Genomic DNA, 16,522 nt, shown 5'->3' on the forward strand with positions numbered 1-16,522 from the left:
GAACTAATAAAAATATAGTAATGTCTTGGATACGTTACCAGAGATACCGATTTTATTGGTATGTGGACATAGCCCAGTCATCAGGATCTTTTACAATTTTTCATTTGATTAAATTATGCAGTAAAGTTTGAAAATCGCTGACCTATAAAACTATGGTGCATTAGTGAAGAGGGATAGCTATCACTTTTAAATTCCCAGTAATTGAAGTAGTGTTACATGAATTGAGTAAGTAGCTTTTACTTCTTCTAAGCAAAGGGAATGGATTATAAAAGAAAATTGTTCTTACAAGGAAAAAAAGGACTCAGTATTTGCTTTATTCATAAGTCATAGAAATCAAATACATTTTACAAAAGACTGAAAAAAAATCACTGGTCAGATACCATTTTATCTATCAATAACCTTCCTCACTGCTTCTGTTTCACCTTGGGCATAACCTCTGTCATCTATTTATCACTGCTGGCATTCTGTTTAATTGTTGATGTACTTGTCTACCTTCCTTATTAAACTGTAAGCTCCACAAAGGAAGGATCATGACTTTTCTCTATATCATCAAAGCCTAGAACAGGGTCTAACATGTAAAAATATTTCAATGACCTCGGCCTTTGTAGCTAATTAGTACACTTTCAACTCTCAGTGACATAACACTATTTTAACTGGCTAAAACAAAAATCAACATATATATCAGCATGCATAACTCAAAATGTCAGAGATAGATTTCACTTCAGTTGTGGTGTGACACATACATTCAAAAAAAAGGTCATTAGAGACAGACTTGTGTGTAACTCAGATCTGTCTTCTGCGTGGCCCTTGCTGGTAGTAGCCTCTATTTTATCAAGATTGCTGCTGCAGTCTAAAGCTTCATGTGTTCATATCACATCAAGTCTAATAGAAGAGAAATTCCTGTTTCTTTTCTAGAAGTCACAGCAAATCTCTCCTATTATCTCATTAGCTCTGAGTCACATGTCCATTTGTGAACCAATCTCTATTGCCCAGAGTATGAAATATATTTATTATTTATTGTGCAGAGTGTGGAATATATTAACATATATTATGATAAGCTACTCAGAATCCTCTTTTGGAGCTGGAGTTGGCATCATTCCAAACACAAATCATGCAACTAATAATAAGATAAGGGTGATTTCCCGTGAAATATTAAGTTTCTATTCCCAAAAGGGAATAGGAGAGGCTATGGTTGATGGCTATTGAGATAAACAACAAACACACACACACACACACACACACACACACACACAGAGTTCAAAAGCAAAGAAGGAGAAATGCTGAGGCAATTGTATAATTGCATTTCTGCTTCTTTGTTTTTGAATTCCACTTTGTTTCTTATTTTTCTTATTCCTACTGATCAGAAACTTGATGTCAAAGGGCAGAGGGATTTCAGAATGAAATGGAACTACATGAACCTCCATTTCCAATTGATTGGTCATAATATTGCTTGGTTTGCTGAATCTTTTAAGCTTCATTTTTCTCAACAGTCATCATGTGTGAAGCGCCATGATAACAACTCTAGACTAAATACAAGGGGAAAAAATGTAAGGAGAGAATCTGTAAGGCTGTAGATCTCCCCCCATACTTTCAACTCATTACATTACAGCATTGTAATTTCACACCAAAACTCAGCATTTGTATAAAAAGAAGGTACTCCCCATTTTAAAAACTTAATTTTGTCTTGTTTGCCTAATAAACATTCCAGTGGTGATTCAGCCTGCAGTGGAACCGTAAAACATGATCATAAACAAAAGCAAGTATTTAAATGGCTTTTAAATAGTTACATGCAATGCTGAGTTATAGAAAAAATAGAGTTCAGATCCAAGCAAACATGGGTTCAAACTCCAGTTTTATTATTTACTAATTAAATGCCTTTGTGTATATGACCCTGCCTCTTTTAGCCTCGTAATATTTTAATAGAAGAATGAACATAATAATATATGCCATATAGAGTTATTGTAAGTTAAATAAAAACAGCTGGCACTCATAAATATTTATAAATGTTTGTTTTACTTTCTTTAAGCTCTAGAAAATAGTACCTCCCACATCTTTAGAATTGTGCTAATTAAACATTATTTAGAAGTTTCAGTTAGGCAAACATTCTACATGTTTCACTTGCAATTTAAGTAATTGCCACTAAGTGAACTGTGGGATCTAGCTAAAGTGACGTAAACCAAACAATGAGGGATATAGAAACATAAAAAGAAAAGAAATAGAAAATAGAAAATTCAGTTGCTTTTTAAAAATAAGACATTGATGATAAATATCGATGTCATTCCATGTATGTTTACATATTCCCCAATTAAATATGTTAAGATACAATTTGAATAGTATTAAAATAGAAACTTCATACATGTTGAATTTCTTAAATTAGTAATCAAATAATTATTCATACTTGAAAAATTCTTGGAAAATACTTGAAAAGTACTTGAAAAATAATTACATAAGTAAATCTTGAATTTCCTTTCTATTCCATATTACTTTATTTTGATGAGTTTTTCAATTCTCACCCAATAGATAGACATCATTGAGGTAAATGAGAGGGCAAATTTCAGGGGAGACATTTGAATGTTTTGTTTTATATACATTATTTCACATTTTATCTTTTAACACAAAAATAAGAAATATGTGTTTTGAATCTCTATATAAAATACTGTAACTAGAACAAAGTCACACTAAGTTTATATAAAATTTTTCTTTATACCGTAATTCCAGAGAATTTTGAACTTCATTTTCAGCCTTTTAACAATAAAAAACAAATGTTTTTCAATCTTTATTTATTTTTGACAAAGACAGAGTGTTAGCAGGGGAGGGGCAGAGAGAGAGGGAGACACAGAATCTGAAGCAGTCTCTAGGCCTGGCCTGAGCACAGAGCCTAATGCAGGGCTTGAACTCAGGAATAGTGAGATCATGACTTGAGCTTAACCAACTGAGCCACCCAGGTACCCCAAGCCTTTTAACATTTTCACTGTATATGTATATCTGCATTTGGTGTATGGGGGGCTATGTTTAAGATATAAGAAATCTTAGATTGTAAGCTCTTAGTAAATTTTTCCTTGTCCAAATCCTGGCACAAAATCTATTTTTTACTCATTCTATAATTAATTTTTTCAACAAATATTAATCACTTATTTTATGCCTAGTGTTGTGCTAGTTGTCTACTTGAGAGAAACTTGGTTCCTGCTCATATGAAGCTTGTAGTCATGAAATTTTTACCTAACACCTGTTCCTTATTTCACACTGTGCCAATAACTAAATGAAGGAAAAGAAACAACCAACTACCTTAAATTATATTTGGTGTTGCCTTCTTATATCCTGAACTCATTGTCTTTTAAGAATGATAGAAATGCTAGTAGTGTAGTTCTTATAAGGGCCATAAAGCCCCTGTTCATACTATCTGTAAGTAAGCTTTATTTATATATAAATATATTTATATATATAAAGTTTTATATATATAAATATATTTATATATTTTTTATTTTCATATTATATACTTTTATATTTTTAAACATAATTCATGTCATTTAAACTTTGCCCTTTAAAAATAATATGTAAAACATAAAGTAAATTAAGTCTTTAAAAGTTCAAATATCTGAAGAGAGGGGAAGACTTCCAATAATAAGCAAACAAAATGCTCAAATTATTAGTTTAAGAGATGATCAGTATTGACTCCCTAACACTAAAACCCAAAAATATTATCTATACCCTACAATTACAAACAAGATAAAAATATGATTCTCTGGAAACTAAACGTAGCTTGATCATATTTCTCAGTGATAGTAAAGGTCAAAATATACACTGTCCTTGAGTTCAAACAACTTAAGTATTAGGAATTATTCTCCATCACTCATCTCTTTCTTATTTGACCAAATTTATTACCACAGAGAATCAATTAACCTACCCAAACCTTGCTACTAGCATATCACAAAGAAAACTAGGTACAGGCTTCAGAACCGGGACTGGGACTCTCTCCCCAAGATTCCTTGTGGGTTTGCAGAACCCATGAAGATGTCATTATACCTCTTCCCGGGATAGTGCTGAAGTGAGGTCAGCCACCTGAAGTAGCGATTCATTTTCTTACCTTGGGAGAGACAGCCTGGCTCAGTGAAGGAAAAAAAGCTTTAGAATAAAACTAACTTAAGTTCAATCTGTGATCTTGGATATCTGACATCTGTAAGCCTTGCCTTTTTCGTGTCTAAAAGAAAATCAAATGATATTTCATAGAATGTTGTGACCTTAAGAAGAGTTCTCGCTATACTGTACAAACCCTTAGCACAGCATCTGACCCATTGTATAGGAGTAAGAACTGAATAGCCTAAATGGCATTGTGGTTCCTAATTGTTTTCAAATCTCAGGTCAGATTTTTTTTTTCAAGATTTTTTTTATTGTTTAAAAGGAAACAAAAAGTAACATAAACTTAACCTCATTTGTTTCCTCATTTAGATAATTTACCTGTTTCTGGCATTGGTGAGCTCCTTTAGTTCATACAAGGCTCCAACAACTGAAGAGAATGGTGAAGAACAAAATCTCCAGCGTGCAATGGAAAGGATTAAGAAAGGAATAAACTACGTGTTTCCTAAAATATCATGCAAAAAACAAAACATTTCAGAGGAGACAATGGACAATGTAAACAATGTGTATGTTAGAGAGAATATTTCTGACCCTACCCTTTCTGATTTAAGCAATACCCAAGATTTCTTCAAGGATAAGGAAAAAAGCTGTGGCACAGAGAAAAACACAATGACTGAAAATGAGAGTCAATCACTTATACCCAGTCCTAGTGTCTCAGAAACTGTACCAATTGCTTCAGGAGAATCTGATATAGAAAATCTGGATAATAAGGAGATTCAGAGCAAGTCAGGTGATGGGAGCAGCAAAGAGGTAAGATGTTTTAATATCCTGATTACTTACTGTTGATTTATGACATTTTGGTAAGAAAGTGAGTGGGTGTTGAAGTTGCGGAGAGTTAGAGTACACATTTGATCCTAGCTCTACACTCCTTGCTCCTGATTTTATGCTTCTGATGAAGTTAATTAACCATTGTAAGCTTCAGTTTCCTTGTCTATAAATGCAGATAAAATTGTATCTATTTCTTAGGGAGGATAGGACTAAGAAAAATAGCTCAAAGGTGCACAGAACAGTGCCCAGTCTATAGTAAACACTTAGTAAACATTAGAAAATATAATTTTAAAAGTCTTTAAATTTATAAGCAGGCAGTGTGGGGTGATGAAAACATACCAAAGAAACTTAAGTTTTCAAAATCGATGTGTATTATTAGAGAAATCATTAAACTCTCCTGGGTGTTATCATCTTTAAAACGTTAAATTGGACTACAGGATGGCTAAAATACTTTCTTATTGGCTAAAATTCTAGGATTCTCATCACTTTATTTGTGCAGCATATACTATAACGTATATAATTAAGTTGGACTAAAAGAATAAAGAAAACCCACCAGTTTGAATTGTGAACAGTGTGTAGCTTTATCAACTCGTGGACAAAGAAAACAAAACAAAAAAGCAACAGCAAAAACAACAAAATAACCCAACACATTTAAAGAAGGGTATATATTGCTGTTAACTTAGCTTATAAAATGTACACCCTACTGGAAACATTCTTACTGTCTTCATTTGCAAGCACCATGTCTTGGTAGGAGGTATGATTTAATAGAAAGCTACATCTACAGAGATCACATCTGTTCTGCAGGCTTCTTGCGTTGTACCTCAGTAGGGAATCATCTCAGATCACTCACAGGCACTGCCCAGGGGCAGAGAATGTCTCTTTCCAGATCCCCAGAAATGACTCTGGCATCATCTTGTCTCCCAGACCTCTTCCAGCTTGGCAACTGCTCTGCAGTAACTTCTCATATTGGCCTAATAGGAATTGAATTGTAATTACTCAAAATCCTTCTGGATCCTACTGAAGGCCTTTTTCTTTGTGTTAAAGAAACATTTTCACTCCTTAGCATGCCCAATATTTTGAGGTTCATTTTCCTTTAATTAATACCATTTCTAGAAAACAGGGAAAACTGTTCTCCAGCTACACTTGTATATCTTCACTTATAACTTTGACTACCATCTATTTCTGGGTAAAAGTGCTATTTATCACAGCACATTGTGTTGAAATGCTCCAGGAAACTTCTTGCCAATCTAATTGGAAAGTCTGGGATATGAAAATGTATAGGAAAGATGACACTAAATATGATTGTAAATGTTGAGGCTTCAGAAGTTGTAATGTATGCTGCCTACTTACTTGGTCCTACTGATTGATTGGCTACTCATAGATTTATTCACTTATCTGTACATTTGTTACATATTTTAGACACTTTCCAGATTATGCAACTCATGAGTACTTTAAGATGCTGATCTACCAAAAGCCAAAGAATAAAATATAAAAATCACATGATTTGATAATTCTGAGATACATTCTTTTCTTTCTTTTGTATTTAAACTTTCAGCCATTGTTTATTACAACATAACTATATACATTTTAGAAAAATAATGTCAAACTTTATATCAAGTTTTATAACTTTTTTCATAATGTAGCAATGTATCAGGGTCACTTTCTCATGCCATTAAGTCATCTTCTTTTTTTTTTTTTAATTTTTTTTTCAACGTTTATTTATTTTTGGGACAGAGAGAGACAGAGCATGAACGGGGGAGGGGCAGAGAGAGAAGGAGACACAGAATCGGAAACAGGCTCCAGGCTCTGAGCCATCAGCCCAGAGCCTGACGCGGGGCTCGAACTCACGGACTGCGAGATCGTGACCTGGCTGAAGTCGGACGCTTAACCGACTGTGCCACCCAGGCGCCCCTAAGTCATCTTCTAATAAAATTATTTCTACTTTTGAATCCCAATTGATTTATTTATAAAATTAGAATAATACATACTAAAAGAGGTTTGGAAAAATCACATCAAATAGTTTATGTAAAAATTCTAAAATAACATATAAATATAAGGTATATAATTTTCAATTATTGAATGCCTAAGAATTATATATTAACTTATTTGTTATTTACTCTCATATTGCTATAGCCTTTATTTCATCAGAAATAATGAAAATATGAGAACTGAAATAATAAAAGTGATTTGTTTAAGAGTAATATCCTGATGGATATATATTTTTAGTTGAGCGCCAAATGTCTTACTGACAACTGACTATGTAAGATCTAAAGCAAATAAGGCTTCCTAATGATATTTTGTTGACACTTATTGTGCATAAGACCAAGAGGTAGGACAAAATATTTACAGTTTTCCTTTTGATATACTTTACTTAGACATTTCCTTATTTTTTAAGAAATAAGACTGTTTTTTCCCAAATGTTTTAATACATTTATCTTATTTTTTTAATTAGAAAACAATTGTGTATACTATTAACTTAGAATAGTGGTCATTTTAAAGGATGATGTGTTGAATATTAATTTTGAAATAAAGTAAAATAAAGCATTATGAGAAAATCATTTCAAATAAAAGCCATGCATGTCACACATGCATCATTACCACATATACAAAGCCATGGCTACCTTATCATATCCAGTCTTGACCTTCAGTCAAGAGCAGAGTGAGAAGCAATGTCAATCCTTGCAAATAGCCTGTCTGCATAGGGCTGGTACCACTTTGCCAGGTCTATTCGTGACTCTTATTCCTTGTGCCATTTCTTCATTTCACTTCAAGATAACCTCACATCATTCCCATCCTATGATGGCATACACAAGAATGTCTGGACTCAATTTTACAATACCAACTAAATGTACTCTTGTCTACCCATCTTTAGCATCAAGGAGTAATTACTTCTGATGCTGCTCATCTAGCTGAAATGGCTTATATGGAATCTTGTGAACAACTTCAAGAGGGCTTTGGAACTCAAACCCTTTTGGATACTGGAGATAACCTATACACCTTTTAGGAGAATAGTGTTATGAACTAAATGTTAATTTTAATCTAAAAGTTATTTTAGCTTAAATGAATATTTAATTAATTTTTTAAAACTTCAACTCACGGAGACATGTATCCTTTTAAAATTTTTTTTTTTCAACGTTTATTTATTTTTGGGACAGAGAGAGACAGAGCATGAACGGGGGAGGGGCAGAGAGAGAGGGAGACACAGAATCGGAAACAGGCTCCAGGCTCTGAGCCATCAGCCCAGAGCCTGACGCGGGGCTCGAACTCACGGACCACGAGATCGTGACCTGGCTGAAGTCGGACGCTTAACCGACTGCGCCACCCAGGCGCCCCAACATGTATCCTTTTAATGAAAATCATGAAATTAGCTTAAACAGTATTTTAAACCTGGTAAAGTTCTTTTTGTATACAGTTTTTCTTATTTCTGAAAATAAAACAAGCCTGAACCACAGTGAGAAAGTTGAATCACAGCTTTTTTGGTGGGACTTTACTTTTCAGAAGGTAAAGCAATCTAGCTCATCTGAATGCAGCACAGTGGATATTGCTATCTCCGAAGAAGAAACCGTCTGTGAACATGAAAAGCCAAAGCAGCTTAAAAATGGTAAGAGAAAAATAAGTTCCTTTGATCATTATATTGAAAATAGACTAAATTTCTCAACATAACTAATGCCATTAGATATATTTTAACTTTAGAGAGTTTATTAACTTAACTAAGGAACACACACATACAAATATGTGTGTACAAGCACATGCACATGTGCCCAAAGGAATCCTCTCAGAAACTTATAGGGAAAGTCAATAGAAAAGTCAACATTTGGAAAAGAGGGGCAGGGTCTATTTCCTAGAAGTTTAATGCAGTAGTTAAGAGCACTGGGTCTGGAATCATACAGGCCTGAGTTCAAATCCCAGGTCACGTGACCATTTACTACCTTTACTTACCCTCTTTCAGGCTCATTTCTTAATATGTAAAATGAGGATAATAATGAAACTTACCTCACAGGATTGGTAAAAAGATTAAACTAGTGTAGATGCATGTGTGTCCATGCATGGATGTGTGCATGTGTGCTTGTGTGTGTATATTTTTATGCCTCTTGGAATAAAGTCAATATTCAAAATACTCACATGAAAACATCCTATATCTTTCATAGGAAAACATATCATGCAATGGTGATTTATTTTTATATTCCACATGAATCTTAAGAAATGTATAAGGCTTCAGTCAGCTGATTGACTCACTAGATATGTAACATACATTTGTTGATGACTTGTAATTCAAATTAATTTCCTAGAAAGATTGACAAATATTTATAGGTTCTCTGCATTTGAAATCACTGGAAACTATCAACATGGTAACTGCTAAATGTTCAAATTCCTGTATTCAAAATAAGAACCTGCTGTCAGCAGCTCAACTTCTAGAACTTGTATCATTCAAGACAAAGGAGGAAAAATTTCCTATACTTTTTGACCAAAGATGTATGAATTGACAGTAGGTAAAATTCTAAAATGAAATGTGTTGACTTTAAATTCCACCCACCTCTATTTCTTCATGTTCTCCCCTGTTAAGCAGAGTCTTCTCTATCTTGGGATTTCTTTTTGCTAGCTCTCTTGACAGGAATGTAGAGTCCAATCCATGCATATGCCCCCTACCCACAAAGCACTCTGTAATCCAGGGGGCTCCTTCAATAAGTCTAAATCAAAATCACCATTCTCCTACCACCTGAGACCTGACATCAATTTAACTGACGTAACTAATATTATACTTCTTATCAGTTCCTGAATACCTATGTACTTAAATGAGAATGCTTATTATACCATATGAATCTTCAGGCTTTATGCCAAACTGTGATATTTAGAAGATATTGTATGTGGGGGAGAGGAGCGATTTGAAGGATGGGGATAATTCTATTCTCAGACTCTGTTCCACCAGGCTAGGGGATGTTCTAAGTCATCTCTGCCTTTCACAATTTCTTCCTCTAGTGTTCTCCCACGTTAACTTTTTTTGTTTCCCCTCAATGACTGCAATGGTCACAGCATCAGGGGTGAAAATCAAATGTTCATAAGTCAGAGATCACATGTGTTAGATTCCATAAGTAATCACCAAGGACTATGGTGGAAAGTTCAGGATGTCTACTTTTTCATGAATTTTCAAGATTTTTCTTCTTAGCAGTTTCATTCTTGACAGGTTATAGACGAAGATCTTCACCTGGCCAAATTAGTGGTGAATCCAAGAAAGGAAGAATTTGGCAGAACATAAGGAAAACCTGCCGCAAGATAGTGGAAAATGGTTGTTTTAAGTGTTTCATTGGCCTTGTCACTCTGCTCAGCACAGGTGCTCTGGTAAGTACGTGAGACTTTTATGGGGAAAAATGTATCTGAAGTCTGTTACTTGAAGCCACAGTGCCAAATTAGTTTTCCCCAGATACTTAGTATAGCAGTAAAGTTCATATTCTGTGATTTTACTTTTGGGAAACATACATTACAATTTCTTAAAATCTGTATATGCCTCATTCAGTATTAAATAAATCAAACAATTTTGAAATATAAGAATGACAGTGGGAAACGTGAATGTGAGATACCTAATTCTTATTTTAATAAAGTTTCATGTATGAGACAAAGTTTAAGAATATGCACATACATACTTTTGTGCTGTGCTAGTACTTTGGTGCCTATTCAATCAGGAAAGAGAAGTACTATATACTTTTAATAACCTTTGAACCAAAAATACATATATTTTAATATTTATTAATTTTTCAGAGTGAGAGAAACAGAGCATGAATGGGGAAGGGGAAAAGAGAGAGGGAGACACAGAATCTGAAGCAGGCTGCAGGCTCTGAGCTGTCAGCCCAGAGCCCGACTCAGGCTCGAGCGCACGAACCATGAGATCATGACCTGAGCCAAAATCGGACACTTAACCAACTGAGCCACCCAATCCTGCATTTATGAAGCCTTTTGAGAGAAAGAGAGTAAATGCGCTGGGGAGGGGCAAGAGGGGGGGGGGGGAGAGGATCTGAAGCAGGCTCTGCACTGAGAGCAGAGAGCCTGATGTGGAACTTGAACTCACAGACCGTGAGATCATGACCTGAGCTGAAGTCGGACTCTTAACTGACTGAGCCACCCAGGTGCCCTGAACCAAAAATATATTTACCCATTGACACAACAACCTTAATTCTAGGAAATTATCCTACAAATATCTGAGCAAGTATGAAATGCATTTACAAGGCTCTTCAGTGAAGAATTCTTTGTATAGAAAAAGATTAAAAAGTAAAAATAGTCTACAATAGGTAACTGTTTAAATATGCTCTGATATAAACATCCAATGGGACACCATGCAGCTATTTTGAAAATTCAAAAGCTGTATGCATGCTAATATTGCAAGTTATAGCAATGTGCAAAAAAAGAGAAAGATCTAGAATAAAGTGTATCTATTAGGTATCTATTAATATTCATGTTTCCCCTGTCATTCATAAATTTTAAAATTGTTTTATTTATTTGATATTGAATGAGGCATATGACATTTTACTTAGGAAATAAAGAAAAATAGAATTTATATTATATTATTTTCCAGCGTTTGATTAAAGAGGATCAGAGAAGGATGCACAAGAAACAGTTAATTGTGAGATACACAGAGCAAAAAGAATGGATTCATGGCTGGGAACCAGACTTTGTACTGCATACAATTTTTAAAGTAAATTTTATATTGACATTTACCACACATTTACCACAAACCTAGAAATTATAAGTGTCTAACCTAAAGAATTTTCACCTGGGTGGCTCAGTCAGTTAAGTGCCCGACTTCCGCTCAGGCCATGATCTCACAGTTTATGAGTTCGAGCCCTGTGTCAGGCTCTGTATTGACAGCTCGGAGCCTAGAATCTGCTTCAGATTCTGTGTTTCCCTCTCTTTCTGCCCCTCCCCCTTTCCCATTCTGTTCTCTCTCTCTCTGAAAAATAAATAAACATTAAAAAAAGTAAACAAGGATTAAAGTAATCCTATGTTAATAATGGTGTGATTCTTATAAATCTAATGTTAAATAAAAGTAACATTTTCTCACAAACCGTGAGATCATGACATGAGGTGAAGTCTGATGCTTAACTGACTGAACGACCCAGGTGCCCCGATCTTTGTTTACTTTTTGACCTTGAATGCACTTTAATACAAGCCTTCCTGACTTTGTTGGTACTTTATTGCCTTTTTCAATGCTGAGATAAAAACACTATGAAATTGCTTTCAGTGACATTATCAGACTTTGTGTCCTCTACAGTAAAGGTTGACCTATTAATCTGAGAAGCTTTGGAGAAATGATTATAGTTTTATTTCATATTCATGTGTTTCCACTGGTTTGCCTGATTATTTCTGCAGCAGAGCAATTTATTAGATATTTTATTATCTATTAGATGTTTTATTGGGGCCACACTGAAATTACACATTAATTTATACAGACATAATATTTTTATAATATTGAGTCTTCCATCTAGGCAAAATGGCATATCTTTACATTATTTGGCGTGTTTTTATGTTCTATAGCAATTTTATAATTTTTAAAAATATATATTTATTTACATTCAAGTTAATTAGCATACAGTGTAGTATTGGTTTCAAGAGTAGAACCCAGTGACTCATCACTTACATATAACACCAGTGCTCCTCCCAGCAAGTGCCCTCCTTAATGCCCATCACCCATTTAGCCCATCCTCCCCACCTCCCCTCCAGCAACCCTCAGTTCTCCATATTTAAGAGTCTCTTATGCTTTGCCTCCATCTCTGTTTTTACCTTATTTTTCCTGAAGACATATTTAAAAGAATTTCTACTCTCTTAGTAAGTGCCACATATCTGCAAATTGGCTACATGGAATTAGAGATAAGAACCAGTTAGATGTGAGCAAAGGTTTTGCCTCTTATATTAAGTTTGATTAACTGATTCATGAGAAGAATTCTGGATCACTGTGGTGCCAAATTCAGTCTCTATAAGAAATTCTGGGACCAATTACTGATGTCTGCTATAGACATAGAATCAGAAAATGTTATTTATGGATTATGTGAATAAATCCAAACCAAGTGAACCAGCCCGTGAAACTACAACCTATGACTTTGCTCATGATCTGTTTGCTAGAGATAGCATTTCATTCCGCTCTATGCCAAAAGATTTTTTAAAAAATTACATGTACACTAATCCTCAAATGTTTTACCCACAGGCTTTTGAAGATATATATATCGATCAGAGAAAGACTATTAAAATCTTATTAGAATATGCTGACATGATCTTCACTTACATCTTCATTCTGGAAATGCTTCTAAAGTGGATGGCATATGGTTTTAAAGCCTATTTCACTGATAGCTGGTATAAGCTAGACTTCATGGTTGTCATTGTACGTATTTCAAAGAAAAATTTTAAAGACTATTATTCAATTTTTTTCTTCTTTACTCTTACTCTCACTTAACTCTTTCCTTTACTTATATCTACCTTTTTCCTCTCTTTGTACATTTTTAGTCACCAAAATCCCCTATTTCTTCATTTGTAATACTTAACATTTGTCCTTTTCCTCTCAACCTAAAAATTTTAAAGTTCAACATTTCACCCCTAGATTATTCTAATGACCACATATGAACCCACTACTAATGGGATAGACATCCTGAAATATTTAAATTCTGTTGGCTTGGGGCGCCTGGGTGGCGCAGTCGGTTAAGCGTCCGACTTCAGCCAGGTCACGATCTCGCGGTCTGTGAGTTCGAGCCCCGCGTCGGGCTCTGGGCTGATGATGGCTCAGAGTCTGGAGCCTGTTTCCGATTCTGTGTCTCCCTCTCTCTCTGCCCCTCCCCCGTTCATGCTCTGTCTCTCTCTGTCCCAAAAATAAATAAATGTTGAAAAAAAAAATTTAAAAAAAAATAAAAAAAAATAAATTCTGTTGGCTTGATGTTTAAATCATATATTCAAAACAGACGACTTACCATAACCTTCACCATTACCACTGTGATCCAAGCTACTGAAGATTCTCAGTTGGATTTCCAGTGCAGATCCCTGCCCCTGCCACTGCACACCTTCCTTCTAAGCTCCACATAGCAGCCACATACATTTTACTGCTGTAAAACAGAAGTCAGTCCAGGTCTCTTTTCTTCTTGAAACTCTTCAATAAGCATCTCATGTCGCTCTGAGTAAAAAACTACATTCTCTGCCATCAAAGCCTACAAGTTTCTCCATGATCGGTCTTGTCTCCTATCACTTTCTGTTTCCATTATCCCAATTTATAGACTGCTCCACCTGCACTGACCTTCCTGAAGATCTCCCATATGCCAAGATTCCTTCCATCTTAGTGCCTTTGCAGTTATTTTTCCTTCCACCTGGAACTTTTGCTGGCTCACCTCATTTATGTCTACTCAAATAAGAGTGCAGAAATTGGGTCTTTCCCCGCTACCATATTTAAAACTGCAACTACTACAATGCTCCTTTTTCCTTTCTCTGCACTCTTCATCTCTATAGCACCTATTAATATTATATATTAATTGATATTCATTGTTTATTCATTGTGATTGTTTGTCTTCCCTTTTGAAAGATTAGCTCCTTTGGGGAAGAAATGCTTTCCCAATGTGGTTCTCTTCTTATTCCTAATGCTTAGAAAAACTCATGTATCATAGTAGGTACTCAGTAATTTTTGTTGAATGAACAAATGGTTCCTATTCTATAAGCAATGATTGACTGAAGCTTCTCACTGTATAAATAATGACTTACAGTATCTGATCTCTGTCTTCTAAATAAATTATTGCAAATTAACCTCCTCCAACAAAAATCACACTATATCTGCAACCCACCTTCCTGTTTCCTAGTCATTGTTCTTAGGTGTACACAACCCGTGACACTTACATAAATCATATGTTTACTCCAAAGCTCACTTTAAGGCCATCTCTTAGTATAGGATAAAAAAGAACAAATTTTCATTTATGTTGCTTGAAAATACATAAAATATGAAGGTACTATAAAAGTTAGTTGTAACTCCATCACCTTGCTCAATCTCTGTTAACATTTATTAACCCTGAATGATCTTTATGCATATGTTTACTTTAAGAAATCACCTTGGTATCTTTGTATACATTTTTATAATTTGTACTTAAACTTAACAATGTTCATATACTCTTGATGCCTCTTCTCTGAAATACTATTTTGTATACTGTGTTAACCATATTTATATATGAATTCACATGTAAATATATTTCAAATTTTGTTTTTATGAATACATGATATACTATTACTGTATGGAAAATAATCATGAAACTGATTATTAATCTAATTTCAAACAAAAAATGGATGTAAATATTAACCCTTGATCATAAAGAATGTCAAATATACAAATTTTTTATTTCAATAATATATATATTCCTACTACCAGAAAATGCTTTTGTTTTATCTTTATCTTTTTTAAAGTAACTTTAACACAAGGTTATTTTCTTATACTTTTCTTTAAGTCATTGTTAAGATATATTGAAATATATTTTACATCTTTGCATATTTCTTGGGAAGCTTTGACTGTTTATCATTTTTAAATAAGTGCAAAGTTTATTTTGCAGATTGTTTTGATTAAGTTAAAATAAACCCTATTCACTCTTTTTTTTCTTAAATATATTTAGGTGTTTTGTCTTAGCTTAATAGGCAAATCTCGGGAAGAATTCAAACCACTAATTTCTGTTAAATTCCTCCGGGCACTCAGAGTTCTATCTCAATTTGAAAGAATGAAGGTAAGAAAAAAGTGTCTAAACTAATATGTAGGTTTTTATTTAGGATTAATAAATTTCTATAAATTAAAAACTTTATAGTCTTCTCATTTGCATCTTTAACAATACTAATGCAAAAACCTTATATTCCACAATTTACAAATATAGAAAAAAGGTATATGAGTTATGCTTATTAAGATTTTAGGACTTTCCTGCTCATAAGATATGAAAAATCATAAAGATAAGAAAAAAACCCTAATAGTTGAGAGAAATAATATAAAATTTTAAAAACTAGTACTATTGTAGCCCACTTGGGTGTCTATGAGTATTAATACAATTATCTCAATGTTAAAAATATAACTGACAAAATGAAACTTTGATCACCTAGATGCTTAAAATTATAGGAATATGATACACGCTAAGTAATTATACTGAATAAAAGTTTGAATTTTAAAATAAATTAATGTTTTCAAGTCATGCATCACAAATTATGAATTCTTGTCATCTCTCCCTCACCGTCACGTTAAACCTCTTTTGAACAATGTGAGGGAAGCTAACAGGTAAAGCCACATAAAACAACCAGTGTTCAATCTTTTGTGCCTACAATGGAAACCCACCCCAAATGGCTCGACCTAATGGAGCAAACAGTTTATGGCCACCACAAATAGTATAATTATGTAAAATACAGTCATCAGCTATGTGCATAAATGGGAAAAAAAGTCTAGTTTTTTCTTTTATTTCATAACCATACATCTGTTTTCTTGAATTTTTTATTTATATAGATTATTTATCATTAATCTGCCTACTTGAATAATATTACAGAATATCACATATTCAGTGTAGGTAGGATCCAGTAAGAAAATTATTTATGTTTGATGTGTATTTTTCTTATAGTTCATATATTATATATTACTTTAAAA

The 16,522-nt window shown here is 33.9% G+C and overlaps 1 protein-coding gene across 4 annotated transcripts in view; it reads left to right on the forward strand.

The window, feature by feature from the left end:
- Positions 1-16,522, forward strand: part of SCN7A (sodium voltage-gated channel alpha subunit 7) — a 79,824-nt gene that overhangs the window by 49,941 nt on the left and 13,361 nt on the right. For all 4 annotated transcript variants that reach the window (XM_047871356.1, XM_047871358.1, XM_047871357.1 and 1 more), the window contains 5 exons: positions 4,447-4,884; positions 8,401-8,503; positions 10,085-10,239; positions 13,094-13,267; positions 15,519-15,626. In XM_047871356.1, the coding sequence (XP_047727312.1) occupies positions 4,447-4,884; positions 8,401-8,503; positions 10,085-10,239; positions 13,094-13,267; positions 15,519-15,626 (978 nt within the window). The remainder of the gene's footprint in view (positions 1-4,446; positions 4,885-8,400; positions 8,504-10,084; positions 10,240-13,093; positions 13,268-15,518; positions 15,627-16,522) is intronic.

This window comes from Prionailurus viverrinus, chromosome C1, assembly GCF_022837055.1.
Source record: "Prionailurus viverrinus isolate Anna chromosome C1, UM_Priviv_1.0, whole genome shotgun sequence".
Classification (NCBI taxonomy): Eukaryota; Metazoa; Chordata; class Mammalia; order Carnivora; family Felidae; genus Prionailurus; species Prionailurus viverrinus.